This window comes from Cervus elaphus, chromosome 4, assembly GCF_910594005.1.
Source record: "Cervus elaphus chromosome 4, mCerEla1.1, whole genome shotgun sequence".
NCBI classification, from domain to species: domain Eukaryota; kingdom Metazoa; phylum Chordata; class Mammalia; order Artiodactyla; family Cervidae; genus Cervus; species Cervus elaphus.
In genome coordinates, this window is record NC_057818.1 from 63,412,432 (window position 1) to 63,430,374 (window position 17,943).

General features: G+C 42.2%; 1 protein-coding gene across 1 annotated transcript; it reads right to left on the minus strand.

Moving 5' to 3' along the window:
• Positions 1 to 627: 627 nt before the first annotated feature.
• On the minus strand, positions 628 to 15,213 carry LOC122689481 (zinc finger protein 708-like). Its single transcript, XM_043895944.1, is given in 5 exon segments — positions 628 to 4,053; positions 7,102 to 7,197; positions 7,724 to 7,850; positions 14,137 to 14,259; positions 15,111 to 15,213. Coding segments are annotated over 4 exon segments (2,655 nt in total). The 5' UTR covers positions 14,152 to 14,259; positions 15,111 to 15,213; the 3' UTR covers positions 628 to 1,636.
• Between the last annotated feature and the right edge of the window lie 2,730 nt (positions 15,214 to 17,943).

Below are 17,943 nucleotides of genomic sequence, written 5' to 3' on the forward strand. Positions count from 1 at the left end.
GAATTCACAGCAAGCTCTGAGTGACGTCATGGATAGAAGTGAGCAGAGAAAGAGGCAGTAATTGGGGCTCAGGTTTTTATAAGAGGCCCTGGGTGAAGTGCTGTGGGCTCCCCAGGCTGTGGGTGGATGGGTCCATTCAGACCAAAAGGACTAGGATTTTGGTGGCTCTGTGAGGGTGGCATTGAAGGGGAGCTTGTGAAGTAGCCCTGGGGTTCAACAAGCCTGCTAGTCTTAAGGAAGGGGGTCTTCTGGTGCAAGTGCTCACAGGACTGGCTGGTGTGAGTTCAAGGACCTGCAGGCTGCCTGCTCCCCAGACAGATGCTGAGGCAGCAACAGCATGGAGCAGTTCAGGGGAGCTCTCAACAGTACTGTGTATGATCCTTCTTATTAGAACCATCACAATGTCCCTGCAGTTTCAGAGAGAGGGAAAAGTACAAAGGAGAAATGATGGGAAATACATGATCAAATGATTTGAGGCTTAAGGGCAGTAAGGAAACTAACTGTTACAGATGCCATCCCACTGTGCTACCAAAGATTTCACTGTTATGTGCTCTTCCCTGCAACCTTAAATAAGATGGGAGAGGTTAATGGTGGAGGTAGGTTAACACTTCATTCATTCACACCAACTTTACCACAAGAAGCCATTCAGTTTTATTGATTAACATGTATGAACATCACACACAGTCAGAATAAAGCCTTTTATACTCCATTGTGTAACTTTGATTAAAAGACAGATTGCAAGCATAAACAATATTCATTCCTCTGATATAATGATCTGACAACTGTGATTTCTATGGTTACAAAATGGAGACTAATCATTTAAGAAAGAAGACTTACAATAATTACAGGAATTTTCTGGGAAGGGTTTCCCATACATTTTAGGGTATCAGAGGTTATTTGAAATATGTTAAACTTTCATAATTTCTGCTGATATTATAAAACACATCAAGATTTCAGTGAACTGTCATTATATTAACCTTTAAAAGCATAACTTAATAATTTACATCTTTAGTATGTGGAATTATTCCCTGAACACTTACATCATGGTGACCTACAGGGATGTGTGACATGGATGACAAACACCACCATTTAGATGTTTACTGTACATGTTACATTACTGTGTCCTTAATCTTCTAATGGAGAATACATATAAATGATTTCTCCCTAGATAGAAGGGCTTCTCTCATCTTTGAGGTACCAACTATCAAAAACATAAGTTTGCATGCACACTAGAAATGAATCATACCTTGGAGTAAGTAGAGAGTTGAATTACATTCATTCTCAAATAATCACAAATCATGTCAGTATAAACAAGGATACATTGCTAATAATTGTACCTTTATAAACATCAACCTTTCATCTTGTGATCCACACTAACATATCAATTTTCTATCTGTTTTAACTGTTGATTACTATCTATAGTACTTCTCTGTAAGAGGAACTTCGGAAAACAGGATTGATGTAAAGTTTTCTAGTATGGATTTTCTGGTATTTATTTAGATTTCATTTTTCATTAAACCATTTTCTACATTTTTTTCTTTTACATTTCTACATCATTCCATGTCTTTCTTATATAAATGGTCTCGTGTTTTCCAACGTGTATGTTTAGGACAAACTTCTTCCATCACTTATTTCATTATGAGGGTTTCTCTCCAGTATGTGCACTGAGATGCCTAGTGAGATGACTGCTATGCCTAAAGGCTTTTCCACATTCTTTACATTTATAAGGTTTCTCTCCAGTATGAATTCGCTGGTGTTTAGTAAGAGTTGAGGATTGACTAAAGGCTTTTCCACATTCTTTACATTTATAAGGTTTCTCTCCAGTATGAATTCGCTGGTGTTGAGTAAAGCCATAGCACCGGCTAAAGGCTTTGCCACAATCCTTACATTTATAAGGTTTCACTCCAGTATGAATTCGCTGGTGTTTAGTAAGAGTTGAGGATTGACTAAAGGCTTTTCCACATTCTTTACATTTAAAAGGTTTCTCTCCAGTATGAATTAACTGATGCTGAGTAAAGCCATAGCGCTGGCTAAAGGCTTTGCCACAATCATTGCATTTATAAGGCTTCTCTCCAGTATGAATTCGCTGGTGTCTGGTAAGAGTTGTGTTTTTATTAAATGCTTTTCCACATTCTTTACATTTATAAGGTTTCTCTCCAGTATGAATTCGCTGGTGTTTAGTAAGAGTTGAGGATTGACTAAAGGCTTTTCCACATTCTTTACATTTAAAAGGTTTCTCTCCAGTATGAATTAACTGATGTTGAGTAAAACCATAGCTCTGGCTAAAGGCTTTGCCACAAACCTTACATTTATAAGGCTTCTCTCCAGTATGAATTCGCTGGTGTTTAGTAAGAGTTGAGTTTTTATTAAATGCTTTTCCACATTCTTTACATTTATAAGGTTTCTCTCCAGTATGAATTCGCCGGTGTTTAGAAAGAGTTGAGGATTGACTAAAGGCTTTTCCACATTCTTTACATTTAAAAGGTTTTTCTCCAGTATGAATTAACTGATGTTGAGTAAAGCCATAGCACTGGCTAAAAGCTTTGCCACAATCCTTACATTTATAAGGTTTCACTCCAGTATGAATTCGCTGGTGTTGAGTAAGATGTGAGTTTGTATTGAAGGCTTTCCCACATTCTTTACATTTATAAGGTCTCTCTCCAGTATGAATTCACTGGTGTTGAGTAAGACCATAGCGCCGGCTAAAGGCTTTGCCACAATCCTTACATTTATAAGGTTTCTCTCCAGTATGAATTCGCTGGTGTCGAGTAAGATTTGAGTTCTGATTAAAGGCTTTGCCACACTTTGCACATTGATAAGGTTTCTCCCCAATGTGAATTTGCTGATGTTGACTAAGAGTTGAGAAATAGATAAACACTTTGCCACATTTGCTACATTTATAAGGTTTCCTGCCAGTATGGATTTGCTGATGTTGACTAAGATTTGAACTCTGATTAAAGGCTTTGGCACATCCTGCACACTTGAAAGGTTTGCTTCCTGAACGTGTCTTCCTGTGTTTACTTATATTAGATGAGTTACTGAAGACTTTCCCACATTTATTACGCTTGTAATGTTTCTGTGGATTCTGAATTCTCTGCTGCTTAATCAGATTTGAAGACTGATTAGAAACTTTACCATATTCACTACAATTGTAAGTTTTCTCTCCACTATGAATACTCTTATTTAGAGAAAGATCTGATGCTTGATAAAAGATATTCTTACATTTACTACTTTTAGAATCCTTGTGTGAAGACTGAGCTCCCTGATGTTCCATAAAGTTTGAGTCTTGTTCAAAGTTATGCCCAGTTTCATTGTATGAAGAGACCTTCACTCCATCATGAATAATTGTGTAATTATTGGAGCTGGAGGTCTTAATTAAGGTCTGACTCATTTTCTTACACATGGAAAGTTCTTCCCTATTAACCATATCATGGGATGTATTGAACAATGCTGGTTGGATTACCTCTCTTCCATTATCATCAACATTATACATCTTGGAATGGGGAGAAAATATCTGTTTCTGGAAAAATAATGACTTCCTAATCACAGATCCTTCAAATTGATTACATTGTGAGTTTTTCCCATCATTTTTAGATTTCTGGTTTTCAGACATGTTGAAATATATGTTGAATCGAAGCCTATGCTCAGAGTGGTTTGAAGGAGTATGTACAGTAGAGACTGGAGGACCTTCCAGATTTTCCACATTTCCTTTCAGAGAACAAGTATGTTTCAAAAAACAATGTAAATTTTTTCTGAAAAACGTACACTTCTCAGCAGATGTTGAAGACTGAAATGAGGGTTTCCCCCAATTTGACTCAAGTAGCTCATTTCTTTCTACAGTAATGTCTGCATTATGTGTAACTGTCTCAATTTCTTTATGTCTATGTAAACATCCTCTCTGTCTTTCACACGCCCTTGTATGTTCTGAGTCTTTCATTAATTGCAAGTTTCTGAGGTGAAATCTTTCATATATTCCTAGGTTTGCTTTTGGGAACAAATCTTCTACCCTTGGTTTCTTTGGCATCAAATCCTGGGTGTCTTGAGGAGATATAGCTGAAAGATACCAAAGAAGTTGCCAGAGGATTAGGCAGACATGGACTTCATCTCTCTCCACAAATGCATCAAGCATACATCAGAAATGGAACACTTCTCACAGAGCCCAGCTGAACACTAGCAGAGGACCTTGGAAATCTAAAAGGACAAGAAAGATTCCTGCTGAGCTAGGTAGGGCAAAAGAAAGAAGAAAGAAAAAGAACAGGAAAGGAAATGGGATGGGGCCTGCAACCCTGGGGGGATCTGAAGAGGGGAGAGGTCTCCACCTCCGGGGAAGGCCCTCACTCGGGGAGCCCAGCTGGGACAGAAGGGGAGCCTCATCCTCTGTGGGAGGAGAACACGGCAGCAGTCAGAGGCAGCAGGACAGAGGAGACCTGCACATGGGGTACTGCCCCCAGCCCTGCCCACCCAGCCTGAGAGGGTGTCCACCACTGCAGACAAGGGCTGGGTGCTGAAATGGGGGGTCTGGAGAGCAGACCCAGGCAGAGCACTGCTGTGGGCTGTGAGACGTCCTGTGGGAATGGCAGAGAGTGAGGAGCTCTGCAAACAGGAATGCTTGGGGAGGAAGCCTGAACGACCAGAGAGCAGAGCGCCATTGCTGAGTCACGCCCCAAGCGAAGACCCACCATTGTTTGTAGCCTCTCTCCCCCTGTGCTGGCCCCTCCTCAGCAGGCATGAGGAAGGGCTCCATTAGGGTGGGTGCTCTCATGAACCCAGCTGTTGCCTCTTCCTCTGCGCCCCTCACTTCCAGGGTAGACTGGTGGACTCTGGGAAACCTCGGGAGCAGCGGCCCTGTAGTTTATCCACATGCCCAGAGCGGGCTGAAGCACTGCTGAGCCCCAGGGTCTGGCAATTTAAGGAAGTAAAGCTGATATCTCCAGTGGAAGTTGCACAAACTCGTTTCTATACCATCACAGCTGTCTTTGTAAACTCAGCACCTTTAGAACGTCTGAGTGGACAAGGACGGCTCCCCCAGTCACAGCAGGTGTAGCTGTAGCAGCTATAGACTTCGTGGGCTCCCACACTAGGGGGCAGGGCCAGGCCGGAGTCTGAGCTGCCCCCACAGCACCACAGCAGGTCCAGCTCCATGATGAATGCAATCCTGGGCCCTGACTTCAAGGATCTATGCTGGTGACCTGGTGAAAACAACATCTGAGAGGCACCAGGGCCATGTGCCAGGATACCCATGGTTGAGGTGGGGCCAAGGGCAGTGCCAACCAGGGTCACCCGAGACTCACCCAATGGGTGAAAGTGACACACAGAGCACATCCCAAGGGGAACATCCCCAGAGCAGCAATCCTCAGGGGCTTCTCTCCCGGGTGTGTGCTCCAATCCCACCTGCCTCCACACAGATCAGGATCACAGCGAAGAAACAGATCTGGGGGCTCTTTTCCACAAACCAGGGCGCAGACCCACCACAGACAGGGCAGTGACAGCCACAGAGCGAAGGGGAAGTTCCCCTCAATATCCAGGGCAGGCTCGGGTCACAGAAACAGCAGTCAAAAGTCCATCAAGGGGGTTAGGGCACAAACCTCTGGACCAACCTCACCCACCAGGGGACAGACACCAGGAACAACAGGAACTAGAATCCTGCAGCCTGCAGAACGGAGACCACAAACACAGAAGATGTGACAAAATGAGAGGACAAAGAAGTGTGTTGTAGAGGAAGGAGCAAGATCAAAACCTGCTTAGATAAAAACTAAGTGAAGATGAGAGAGGCAATCAAATGATTACTTTTTGCTTAAAGTCCTCTTAAATTGAGACACCAAACATTTTCACAAGGGCTAGGTGCCTACTAATCCTTTCATTTACTTCTTATCACCTGTGTTTTTATTTGAGAATGTTGTATTAGATGTTTGAATCTAAAAATCATAAATGATATGACACAGAACTAATGTCCTAGCAAGTGAGGACATATAAGACAGAGTCCAGGGAAGCTCGGGATGAACAAGATAAATTAACAAAGTAGTAGTTCTTAAGAAATTAAATAAGAAGTGAGACTTTAAAAATATGATGGATCTAAAAATAAAAAAAATATGATGGAAACACATGGGACTCTACTCAGTACTCTTTGGAGACCTAACTGGGGAGGAAATCTAAAACAGAGTGGCTATATGTATGTATAATTGATAATGTTTTCTGTACAGCAGCAGAACTTTGTAAAACAGCTACACTCCACTAAGAATTTAATAAAAAGATTTCTATATTTTATCGAAAAATCTTACCATTTTGAAACAACCATTACAAATATGGAAAATGTTCTAAGTTCTATATGCCAATTTATTTTAAAATTTTTTGAGGTAATTGAATATATTAAAGTGTTTTACCATTCAGGAATTGGGACAAATACACTTAGGTATTTAACATGAGTTCGTATAAAGAGAAGAGAAACTTTAAAGTAACCATGAGGCTTTCATTTTCCCATTTTAGGGAGGTTTTGCTTTATGCAGTGAAGACATTACTTAAGTTTGAAATGAATAAGGGCATATCTGCAGTTTCCAGTGGATTGGAAACTATAAATCAGAAAAACAAAACAAAACAAAACAAAAAAACAAACCTGTCCCAACTATTCCTAGGACTTTGGCAGTATGTCTATGACTCCACTTACACAGTTCTGTTTAAAGGTAGCAACAAACTTTAAAAGGAGTATCATATAGTCACTCAGAAGTGTGCACAGTTTTCCTAGGATCGCCAAGAAATGAAAGAGCAGCCAACTCATGCAGGTTGTCACAGGCCAAGAGGAGAATTTTAGTTCTCACTGTGAGTGAGAAAAGCAATCACTGGAGATGAATTCATGAATGATTCAAGAGACAGAATGGGGCAGGTGATAGCCATCTATGACAGCAACAGAAATAAACCCAGACTTCTCCAAAATCATTTCCACTGAAGCAGATCTTCCCAAACCACATGATACAGGATGACTTCCTCACTGATCCTCACAGAATCAACCATAAGTATATAGAGCCACTCTGTTTTAGATTTCCTTCCCAGGCAGGTCTCTCACTGTACCTCTCACCTGAGTCATCGGCTCCATCCATTCACACCTACCTGGGTATATGACTGTTGTCTGCATTCTCCTTATATTCCTGAGATCCTTCATTTGCTCCAGAAAGGTGACCAAGTCTGGCTTAGAGACCACAAGACCTGTTCATCAGAGAAAGGAATATTTCTTGTGCTAGAGATTCATCAGTTACCAATCCAATATGTATTCAGGCGAGAAGAGAACACATGGGTGAATGTTAAAACAGCCCAGAGAATGATTCCCCAGATGCTCCCCCCCGCCCCCCAAATACTTTATTGAAAGTACCTATATAATGCTAACTAATACAAAATGTTAGGTCCTGAGATTCTGGTCAAGTGCCACTAAGGCAAAAGTAAGTAGTGGAAATGTGAAATTAAGAGAACGTACAACTATTTGATACCACAGAACTTACACAATCACCACTGCCCTAGAAGGAGGCAGATTACATAAAGGAAGACAAAGGTTACAAGCATTATGAATCATCATAACGAAGCCTTTCTTTCTAAACTCACAGATACTCATTTCCACCTACAAAGCAGAGATCTCAAACAAATGTGCGGAGCAGAAACTTTCAGAAGACATTCTAGAAATGAAGGAACCAAAACCCTGAGGTTTAGATAAGCGATTCTGGAAGGCAGTCGTCCTCACCCAAGGAAGCCAGGTTCCTATAGTTCTCTACCATCACGTCCGTGTACAAGTCCCGCTGACCGAGGTCCAGGCATTCCCACTCCTCTTGAGTGAAGTCTATGGCCACATCCCGGAAGGTCAGCCGTCCCTGAAATACAAAGTACAGAGGGCATGGGGCCGTGGGAAGACTTCCTAATGTGACCCATAATGGAAACAGCAAGTTCAGAGACCTGGTTTTCCTTTAGGCGAGTGGCTGCTAGTACACAAGAATATAACTTTTACACAGTAGTATTTTCTTTTTTGGGTGTTAATTCTAGAAAGTCTTGTAGGTCTTCATAGAACTATTTAACTTCAGCTTCTTCAGCATTACTGGTCGGGGCATAGACTTGGATTACCGTGATATAGAATGGTTTGCCTTGGAAATGAACAGTGATCATCCTGTCGTTTTTGAGATTGCATTCAAGTACTGCATTTCAGACTCTCTTGTGGACTATGATGGCTACTCCATTTCTTCCAAGGGATTCCTGCCCACAGTAGTAGATATAATGGTCATCTGAGTTAAATTCACCCATTCCAGTCCATTTTAGTTTGCTGATTTCTGAAATGTCGATGTTCACTCTTGCCATCTCCTGTTTGATTGCTTCCAATTTACCTTGATTCATGGACCTAACGTTCCAGGTTCCTATGCAATATTGCTCTTGACAGCATCGGACCTTGCTTCCATCACCAGTCACATCCACAACTGGATGTTGTTTTTGCTTTGTCTCTGGCTCTTCATTCTTTCTGGAGTTATTTCTCCACTGATCTCCAGTAGCATATAGGGCACCTACCAACCTGGGGAGTTCATCTTTTTGCCATTTCATACTGTTCATGGGGTTCTCAAGGCAGGAATACTGAAGTGTTTGGCCATTCCCTTCTCCAGTGGACTACATTTTGTCAGAACTCTCCACCAGATTTGGGTGGCCCTGCACAGCATGGCTCATAGTTTCATTGAGTTAGACAAGGCTGTGATCCATGTGATTAGATTGGTTAGTTTTCCATGATTGTGGTTTTCAACCTGTCTACCCTCTGATGGAGAAGGATAAGAGGCCTATGGGAGCTTCCTGATGGGATAGACAGACTGAGGGGGAAACTGGGTGTTGCTCTGATGGGCAGGGCCATGCTCAGTTATTCTTGAATCCAATTTTCTCTTGATGGGTGGAGCTGTGTTCCCTCCCTGCTATTTACCTGGGTCAAGCTATGGTTGGTTTCCCTGATGGCTCAGATGGTGAAGCATCTGCCTGCAGTGTGGGAGACCTGGGTTTGATCCCAGGGTTGGGCAGATCCCCTGGAGAAGGAAATGGCAGCCTACTCCAGTACTCTTGCCTGGAAAACTCCATGGACAGAGGAGCCTGGTAGGCTATAGTCCATGGGGTCACAAAGAGTAGGACACGACTGAGTGACTTCACTCACTAAACTATGGTTGAGGTAATGAAGATAATGGTGACCTTCCTCAAAAGATCCCATGCATGCACTGCTAGTCTGTGCCCCCCACCCTGCAGCAGGCCACCACCAACCCTTCTAGAATTAACACCCCCCAAAAATGTACTTTTCATTTTAGGGAACTGTAATGCAAAAGTAAGAAGTCAAGAAACACCTGGAGTAACAGGCAAGTTTGGCCTTGGAGTACACAATGAAGCAGGGCAAAGGCTAATAGAGTTCTGCCAAGAGAATGCACTGGTCATAGCGAACAGCCTCTTCCAACTACACAAGAGAAGACTATACACATGGACATCACCAGATGGCCAAAACTAAAATCAGATTGATTATATTCTTTGCAGCCAAAGATGGAGAAGCTCTATACAATCAGCAAAAATAAGACTGGGAGCTGACTGTGGTTCTGATCATGAACTCCTTCTTGCCAAATTCAGACTTAAATTGAAGGAAGCAGGGAAAACCACTGGACCATTCAAGTATGACCTAACGATTATACAGTGGAATGGGAAATAGATTTAAGGGACTAGATCTGATAGACACAGTGCCTGATGAACTATGGATGGAGGTTCATGACATTGTAAAGGATGATCAAGACCATCCCCAAGAAAAAGAAATGCAAAAAAGCAAAATGGCTGTCTGAGGAGGCCTTACAAATAGCTGTAAAAAGAAGAGAATCCAAAAGCAAAGGCGAAAAGGAAAGATATACCCATTTGAATGCAGAGTTCCAAAGAATAGCAAGGAGAGATAAGAAAGCCTTCCTCAGCAATCAATGCAAAGAAATAGAGGAAAACGACAGAATGGGAAAGACTAGAGATCTCTTCAAGAAAATGAGAGATACCAAGGGAACATTTCATGCAAAGATGGGCTCGATAAAGGACAGAAATGGTATGGACCTAACAGAAGCAGAAGATATGAAGAAGAGGTGGCAAGAATACACAGGAGAACTGTACAAAAAAGATCTTCACAAGCCAGATAATCATGATGGTGTGATCACTCACCTAGAGCCAGATATCCTGGAATGTGAAGTCAAGTGGGCCTTAGAAAGCATCACTTCGAACAAAGCTAGTGGAGGTGATGGAATTCCACTTGAGCTATTTCAAATCTTAAAAGATGATGCTGTGAAAGTGCTGCACTCAATATGCCAGCACATTTGGAAAACTCAGCAGTGGCCACACGACTGGAAAAGGTCAGTTTTCATCCCAATTCCTAAGAAAAGCAATGCCAAATAATGATCAAAGTACTGCACAACTGCACTCATCTCACATGCTAGCAAAGCAATGCCCCAAATTCTACAAGCCAAGTTTCAACAGCGTGAACCATGAACTTCCAGATGTTCAAATTGGTTTTAGAAAAGGCAGAGTAACCAGAGATCAAATTGCCAACATCTACTGGATCATCGAAAAAGCAAGAGAGTTCCAGAAAAACATCTATTTCTGCTTTATTGACTATGCCAAAGCCTTTGACTGTGTGGATCACAATAAACTGTGGAAAATTCTGAGATGGGAATACCAGTCCATCTGACTTGTCTCTTCAGAAACCTGTATGCAGGTTAGGAAGCAACAGTTAGAACTGGACATGGAAGAAGAGACTGGCTCCAAATGGGAAAAGGAGTATATCAAGGCTGTATATTGTCACCCTGCTTATTTAACTTATATGCAGAGTATATCATGAGAAACACTGGGCTGGAAGAAGCACAAGCTGGAATCAAGATTGCCGGGAGAAATATCAATAACCTCAGATATGCAGATGACACCACCCTTATGGCACAAATGAAGAGGAACTGAAAAGCCTCTTGAAAGTGAAAGAGAGGAGAGTGAAAAAGTTGGTTTAAAGCTCAATATTCAGAAAACTAAGATCATGGCATCTGGTCCCATCACTTCATGGGAAATAGATGGGGAAACAGTGGAAACAGTGTCAGACTTTATTTTTGGGGTCTCCCAAATCACTGCAGATGGTGATTGCAGCCATGAAATTAAAAGACGCTTACTCTTTGGAAGGAAAGTTATGGCTAACCTGGATAGCACATTTAAAAGCAGAGACATTACTTTGCTAACAAAAGTCCCGCTCGTCAAGGCTATGGTTTTTCCAATAGTCATGTATGGATGTTAGAGTTGGACGGTGAAGAAAACTGAGTGCCGAAGAACTGCTGCTTTTGAACTGTGGTGTTGGAGAAGACTCTTGAGAGTCCCTTGGACTGCAAGGAGATCCAACCAGTCCATCCCAAAGGAGATGAGTCCTGGGTTTTCATTGGAAGGATTGATGTTGAAGCTGAAACTCCAATACTTTGGCTACCTCATGCGAAGAGCTGACTCATTGGAAAAGACCCCAATGTTGGGAAGGATTGGGGGCAGGAGGAGAAGGGAAAGACAGAGGATGAGATGGCTGGATTGCATCACCGACTCGATGGACATGGGTTTGGTTAGACTCTGGGAGCTGGTGATGGACAGGGAGGCCTGGCGTGCTGTGATTCATGGGTTCACTAAGAGTCAGACATGACTGAGCGACTGAACTGAACTGAACTGAATATATCTTTCTGACAGTTTTTCAGAGTCTGCAATGTGCAACAGAAATAATTGAAAATGAATAATGTTGCTGTTGTGTCGTTTGACAAATATTTTAACAGACATTCTTTAAAGGGCAGAGCTGAAATTTTATTTCACTTGATGGACTCTAGACTTTAATAAAACACAGACAAATATACAGACACAACACTAATGAAAGTTATTAGAAACTTCTGTATTTGTAAATCATACTAATAATGAGAAAAATGTTAGTTACTCCGTTGTGTCCTACTCTTTGGGACCCCAGGGACTATAGCCTGCCAGGCTTCTCTGTCCATGGGCGTCTCCAGGCTAGAATACTGGACTGAGTAGCCATTCCCTTCTCCAGGGGATCTTATGGGAAAAAAAAAAGAAACAATTCGATGTAATCATGCTAAAATGTTTATACACAGAGACGTATACTACAATGAGACTACATACTCAGTAATAGTAATAGAGAAAAACTGTCATGTCAACAATATCAGGAAAATTTCTAACTGATTAAAAATGTACATAAATATTTGAGGATGATATTATTTTAATTTTTAAAAATAGACTAGGGTACAGACATATACAACAACATAAAATAAAGTGGAGCTCTGGTTCTGAATTTTTAAATTTCCTGGAAGCCTGTATCATTTGCACTGAACTATATTTTAAAATTTGACACAGGGGAAGAAAAGAAAAACAAAAAACAACCAACCACTTAACACTGTTGAACTTAGATTAGCACTAACATGATTCTTGTAAACATTTTGGAAAATACAGAAATAGGATGAAACTATGTGTGTGATGTGAGCGTGGAGTGGACTGGAAATGATAAGACCGAGGCTTGAGTGATGAAAACCCCCACTCCCCAAACCCAGCATCTCTCCTAAACACATGCGAGTGTTGTCAACTACAAGCTGGCACTTGCCAAGAGTATTGCCAGCAACCGAACGACAACAAGGGCGTTTGTCATCTGCCTCTGTGGAAAATGAACCCTATGGTGCTTCAAGTGCTGACTTCAATCGCCCCCGAGGGAGTTCAGGCTGCACTGAGGCACTCTGCTCCAGGGAATCTGGTGGAACAGGTCTTTAGAGAGTTAGGTATTTTCAGGAGCTGATTCCATGATCCCAATCCTTGCATCTCTTCATATCTGTGTGGGCTGGGCTTAGTCACTTAGTTGTACTCTGTCTGTGGGCATTCTCCAGGCAAGAATACCAGAGTGGGTTGCCACGCCCTCCTCAAGGGGATCTTCCCAACCCATGGATCAAACCAAGGTCTCCCGCATTGCAGGCAGATTCTTTAGCATCTAAGCCATCAGAGAAGCCCCTTCACATCTAGAAAAGCACTAAATCACTGAACGGCGACATCAGCTCCTCACGACTGGCAGAAAAGCTTTTCTAAAGTAAATGCTTGACTGCACTGAACTCCCCCTTCACTAAAATCTTATATACTGACCTTCCCCGCTGCCTCTTTAGTGCAGTCTCTCAGAGTTATCTGAGGTGCTGTCTCCTGGGTTGCTGTCCTTATTTTGCTCTAAATAAAACTTAACTCACAATTCTCAAGTTGTGTGTCTGTTTTAGCCAACAGTGTTCATTGTTCAAAGCGAAGAGAAACCAAGATGATAAAGAGTTTCCCCACTAACTGTGATAGTTGCACATATCCCTCAGTTTTTCTTTCCAAGACCCTTTCTGAAGACAGGAAAAAAAAAAAAAAAATTTCACTGGAATCACACAGAAGCACCTGAACCAGTGAACATCTGAAGTCATGGGATAAGAAGTACATGGAAAAATGCGTTATCACTGCCAGGTATTTTAGCAATATTATGAAAACCATGATCTCAATCTACTATGAAAAATATCCGTTTTATGCAAATTCTACTGCATATATACCTCGCATGATCTGGAAACGAATAGTACATTTAATAGTAAGTTTTTCTTATCGATATAGAGGCTAGTCATTGTACTTTTTTCATTTCTGAAAATTTTCTGAAAAGTTCTAAACTGCTGAGTTCACTCTACTTTAAGGGCATTTTAAACTCCTGTTCTAAAGAACTGAATTGCATCCACATGTAAACTCATCATGGCATTTCCCCGACTTCCCTAGGATCCCAACGCCGAACCACATTCCAACGGGAGTCTCAGACACCTGTGTTCATCTCTCACAAAGGGAATATATTCACCAGTTGAAAGTCACTAATTCATGTCGAGGATTCATCAGGACAGAAAGAAGAAAAGGCTGTGGGACACAAGCGAGAAGCAGGCTAAAGAGCCGGTCTTCACGATTATGAGAAAAAAAGACAAAAGAGGAAGTTGACAACAAATCCCCAGGGAGAAAAACTGGAATCAGAGAAGTAAAGGTTTGCGGATTCTCAGTCCAGGCATTTCAGGAGGAAAAGCAGACACAGCCCCAGACCCGGGACAGGACGTTTACCTGAGAAGCTGCCATTTCCTCCTCTTCTTCCTCCTGCTGTGTCTCTTCTGGGGATATTATGCAGCAAAAACACGTCTACGTATTGAGAAAACAGCATCCACACAGCTCTTTCACCTGCAACTGCTGCAGTGAAAAAGAAGAAAGAGTTTCCTTGTTTCTCTCTCCCTTTCCCGAGCTCTTTGGTCACTTTCTCTGTTCCTGAGCTGTAGTGGGTAATCAAGATGAAGCTGCTATGCTAATCATTTCCTGGGTTTGGTGCTCATTTTCCCCACTCTCTTTGCAGACTACCCCTGCTGTTTGTTCTCTTATTTTTCACATTAGAGAGAACAGGCCACAGAACAATTCACAAGAGAACATGGACCCAACTTCCGAGCAACCTGACTCTGACTCTGAGGACTTTTAAAACTATGCAGGAGGCAGACCTTCCAGGAGCCCTGAGCTTGAGCCCTCAGCTCTGCCAGCCCCAGAGCTCTGGAGGGAGGATTTAGGGCGGGAACTTCTAGAAACAAAGAACCTCAGCCTGATTCCCTGGGGAGGGGCTCTTTCTCGGATGGGTGTGGCCTGTGCCTGTGCCCTTGGGGGAGGGGAGGGGAGGGGTGAGTGTTTGGTGGGAATCACCTGGGGGCCCTGGGTTCCTGCAAGGCTTTGCTCTCAGGATTCTAGGAAAGATGGCCTGGGTCCTTAGGTTTGTTGTTGTTGTTTTGACTCCCTTCTGTAACCTGGGGACACTGGTTTTCACAAAATGATTTGCACTGTGAACACCTCTGTGCAGGTGGGGGGCCTCCTACTTCAGAGACAAGGGGCCTGGAGGTGTTTCCATCACAGCTTTCTTTAAAAATAAACCAGAGGCAGCAGTGGACCTTGGGTTAACAGTCTATGGGCAGGGACAGATGCCTTTCAAAATGATGCCCTAAAAGCTATCTGATGACCAACCAAAGGAATAATGATCAGTGTTATGTCATTAGTGAACTTACCCATAAATTAATACATGAAAGGGATTCTCTGGTGGTTCAGATGATCAAGAGTCTGCCTGCAAAGTGGGAGACCCAGGTTTGATCCCTGGGTCAGGAAGATCCCCTGGAGAAGAAAATGACAACCTTCTCCAGTATTCTTGCCTGGAGAATCGATGGATGGAGGAGCCTGGAGGGCTACAGTCCATAGGGTTACAAAGAGTCAGACACGACAGAACAACTTCACTTTCACTTTCAACACAGAAAAATGTTGCTGCTCTACCTCATGTTGGTATTTCTAGGTTTTATGAATCATCTGCTACAGTTTGTTCTCTGCTCTTTTTAAATAGCTCTATTCTCTCACATCTTTAAGGGGTAACTGAGTAAGGAAAAATTAAATAGAGGAGCATATCCATTTTTCTAATAGTGTCTATTCTAAAAAATATTCAGTGTGCATGCACCAGTACCAATATCTTAGATGATTCAGTTTCACAGCAGAAATGAGAGTAAGGTACAGAGATTTCCCATATACATCCTGTTCCCACACATAGACAATCTCCCGACTTTTCTTTCCCCACCTGAAGATACCTTTGTGGCACTGATGAATCTACGCAGACATTACATAAAGTTTCTAGTTTCACCTCATGTTTGTCTTTTAGGGATGTGTACAGACATCCTGGAATGTGAAGTCAAGTGGGCCTGAGGAAGCATCACTCCAAACAAAGCTAGTGGACGTGATGGAATTCAAGCGGAACTATTTCAAATTTTAAAAGATGATGATGTGACAGTGTTGCACTCGATATGCCAGCAAATTTGGAAAACTCAGCAATGGCCACAGGACTGGAAGAGGTCAGTTTTCATTCCAATGGCAATGCCAAAGCATGCTCAAACTACCACACAATTGAACTCATCTCACAGGCTAGCAAAGTAGTGTTCAGAATTCTCCAAGCCAGGCTTCAACAATACGTGAACCACGAGCTTTCAGATGTTCAAGCTCATTTTAGAAAAGGCAGAGGAGTCAGCTCTCAAACTGACAATATCTGCTGGATCATCGAAAAAGCAAGAGATTTCTGAAGAAACATCTATTTCTGCTTTTTTGACAATACCAAAGCCTTTGACTATGTGGATCACAATCATTGTCACTTTCATTTAACTTCTATGCAGAGTACATCATGAGAAACGCTGGGCTGGAAGAAGCACAAGCTGGAATCAAGACTGCCGTGAGAAATATCAATAACCTCAGATATGCAGATGACACCACCCTTATGGCAGAAAGTGAAGAACTAAAGATCCTCTTGACAGTGAAAGAGGAGAGTGAAAAAGATGCCTTAAAGCTCAACATTTAAAAAATGAAGATCACGGAATCTGGTCCCATCACTTCATGGCAAATAGATGGGGAAACAGTGGAAACAGTGACAGACTTTATTTTGGGGGACTTCAAAATCACTGCAGTCATGAAATTAAAAGATGCTTACCCTTTGGAAAGAAAGTTATGACCAACCTAGACATCATATTAAAAAGGAGAGACATTACATTGCCAACAAAGGTCTGACTAGTTAAGGCTATGGTTTTTCCAGTGGTCATATATGGATGTGACAGTTGGACTATAAAGAAAGCTGAGCACCCAAGAATTGATGCTTTTGAGCTGTGGTGTTCGAGAACACTCTTGAGATTCCCTTGGACTGCAAGGATATCCAACCAGTCAATCCTCAAGGAGATCAGTTCTGGGTTTTCATTGGAAGGACTGATGTTGAAGCTGAAACTCCAATACTTTGTCCACCTGATGTGAAGAACTGACTCATTGGAAAAGACGCTGAGGCTGGGAAAGATTGAAGGTGGGAGGAGAAGGGGACAACAGAGGATGAGATGGTTGGATGGCATCAGCAACTCATTGGATATGAGTTTGAGTTAACTCTGGGAGTTGGTGATGGACAAGGAGGCCTGGCGTGCTGTGGTCCATGGGGTCACAAAGAGTCAGACATGACTGAACAACTGAACTGACTGACTCTACGAATTTATAACTTGTGTTATAAAGTTGGGCGAATTTATAACTTGTGTCCATTACAACAGTTTAACACAATGATTTCATGGTCCTGAACTCAGGATATTCATAGCCCCTCCTTTGAAACCCATGGCAACCCCTGACCATTTTAATCTCTTCTACATTCCCAACTAGATTCTCAAGTGGCTCTGTAGTAAAAAGTCCACCTGCCATTGCAGGTGACCCAAGTGATGTAAGTTCAATTCTTGGGTAAGGAATTCCCTCGAAAAAGAAATTACCACTGACTCCAGTGTTCTTTCCTGGAAATCTCATAGACAGGGTTACTTGGCAGGCTACAGCCCATTGGGCCCCAAAGACTCAGACACAATGGAGCACATAAGAACATTTAGCTACACCAAAATACCATATTGTAAAAATCATACTTTTTGTAGCAATTTCCGATGGGCTTCCTTCACATAGTAAAATGCATGGAATGATCGTCCATGTATTTTACACCTTGAAAGTTTAATATAAAAATGCTTAATATCTGCCCTTCTAGCCTGCTTATTAAATAGGCTCACCAACAACATTTTCTAGATTCATATACATATATATATATATACATTAATACCATATTTTCATGAATATAGAGATTAGACCTGTGGACACAGCAGGAGAATGAGAGGGGGCCCAATTGAGAGAATAGCCTTGACATTTATTCACCACAATGTGTGAAACAGGTAGCAGGTGGGAAGCTGCTCCGTAGCACAGAGAGCTCAGCGCGGGGCTCTGTGATGGCTAGAGGGGTGAGACGGAGATCGCGGGAGGGAGGTTCAAGAGAGAGTGGGTGTACATATACCTATGGTGATTGGTGAA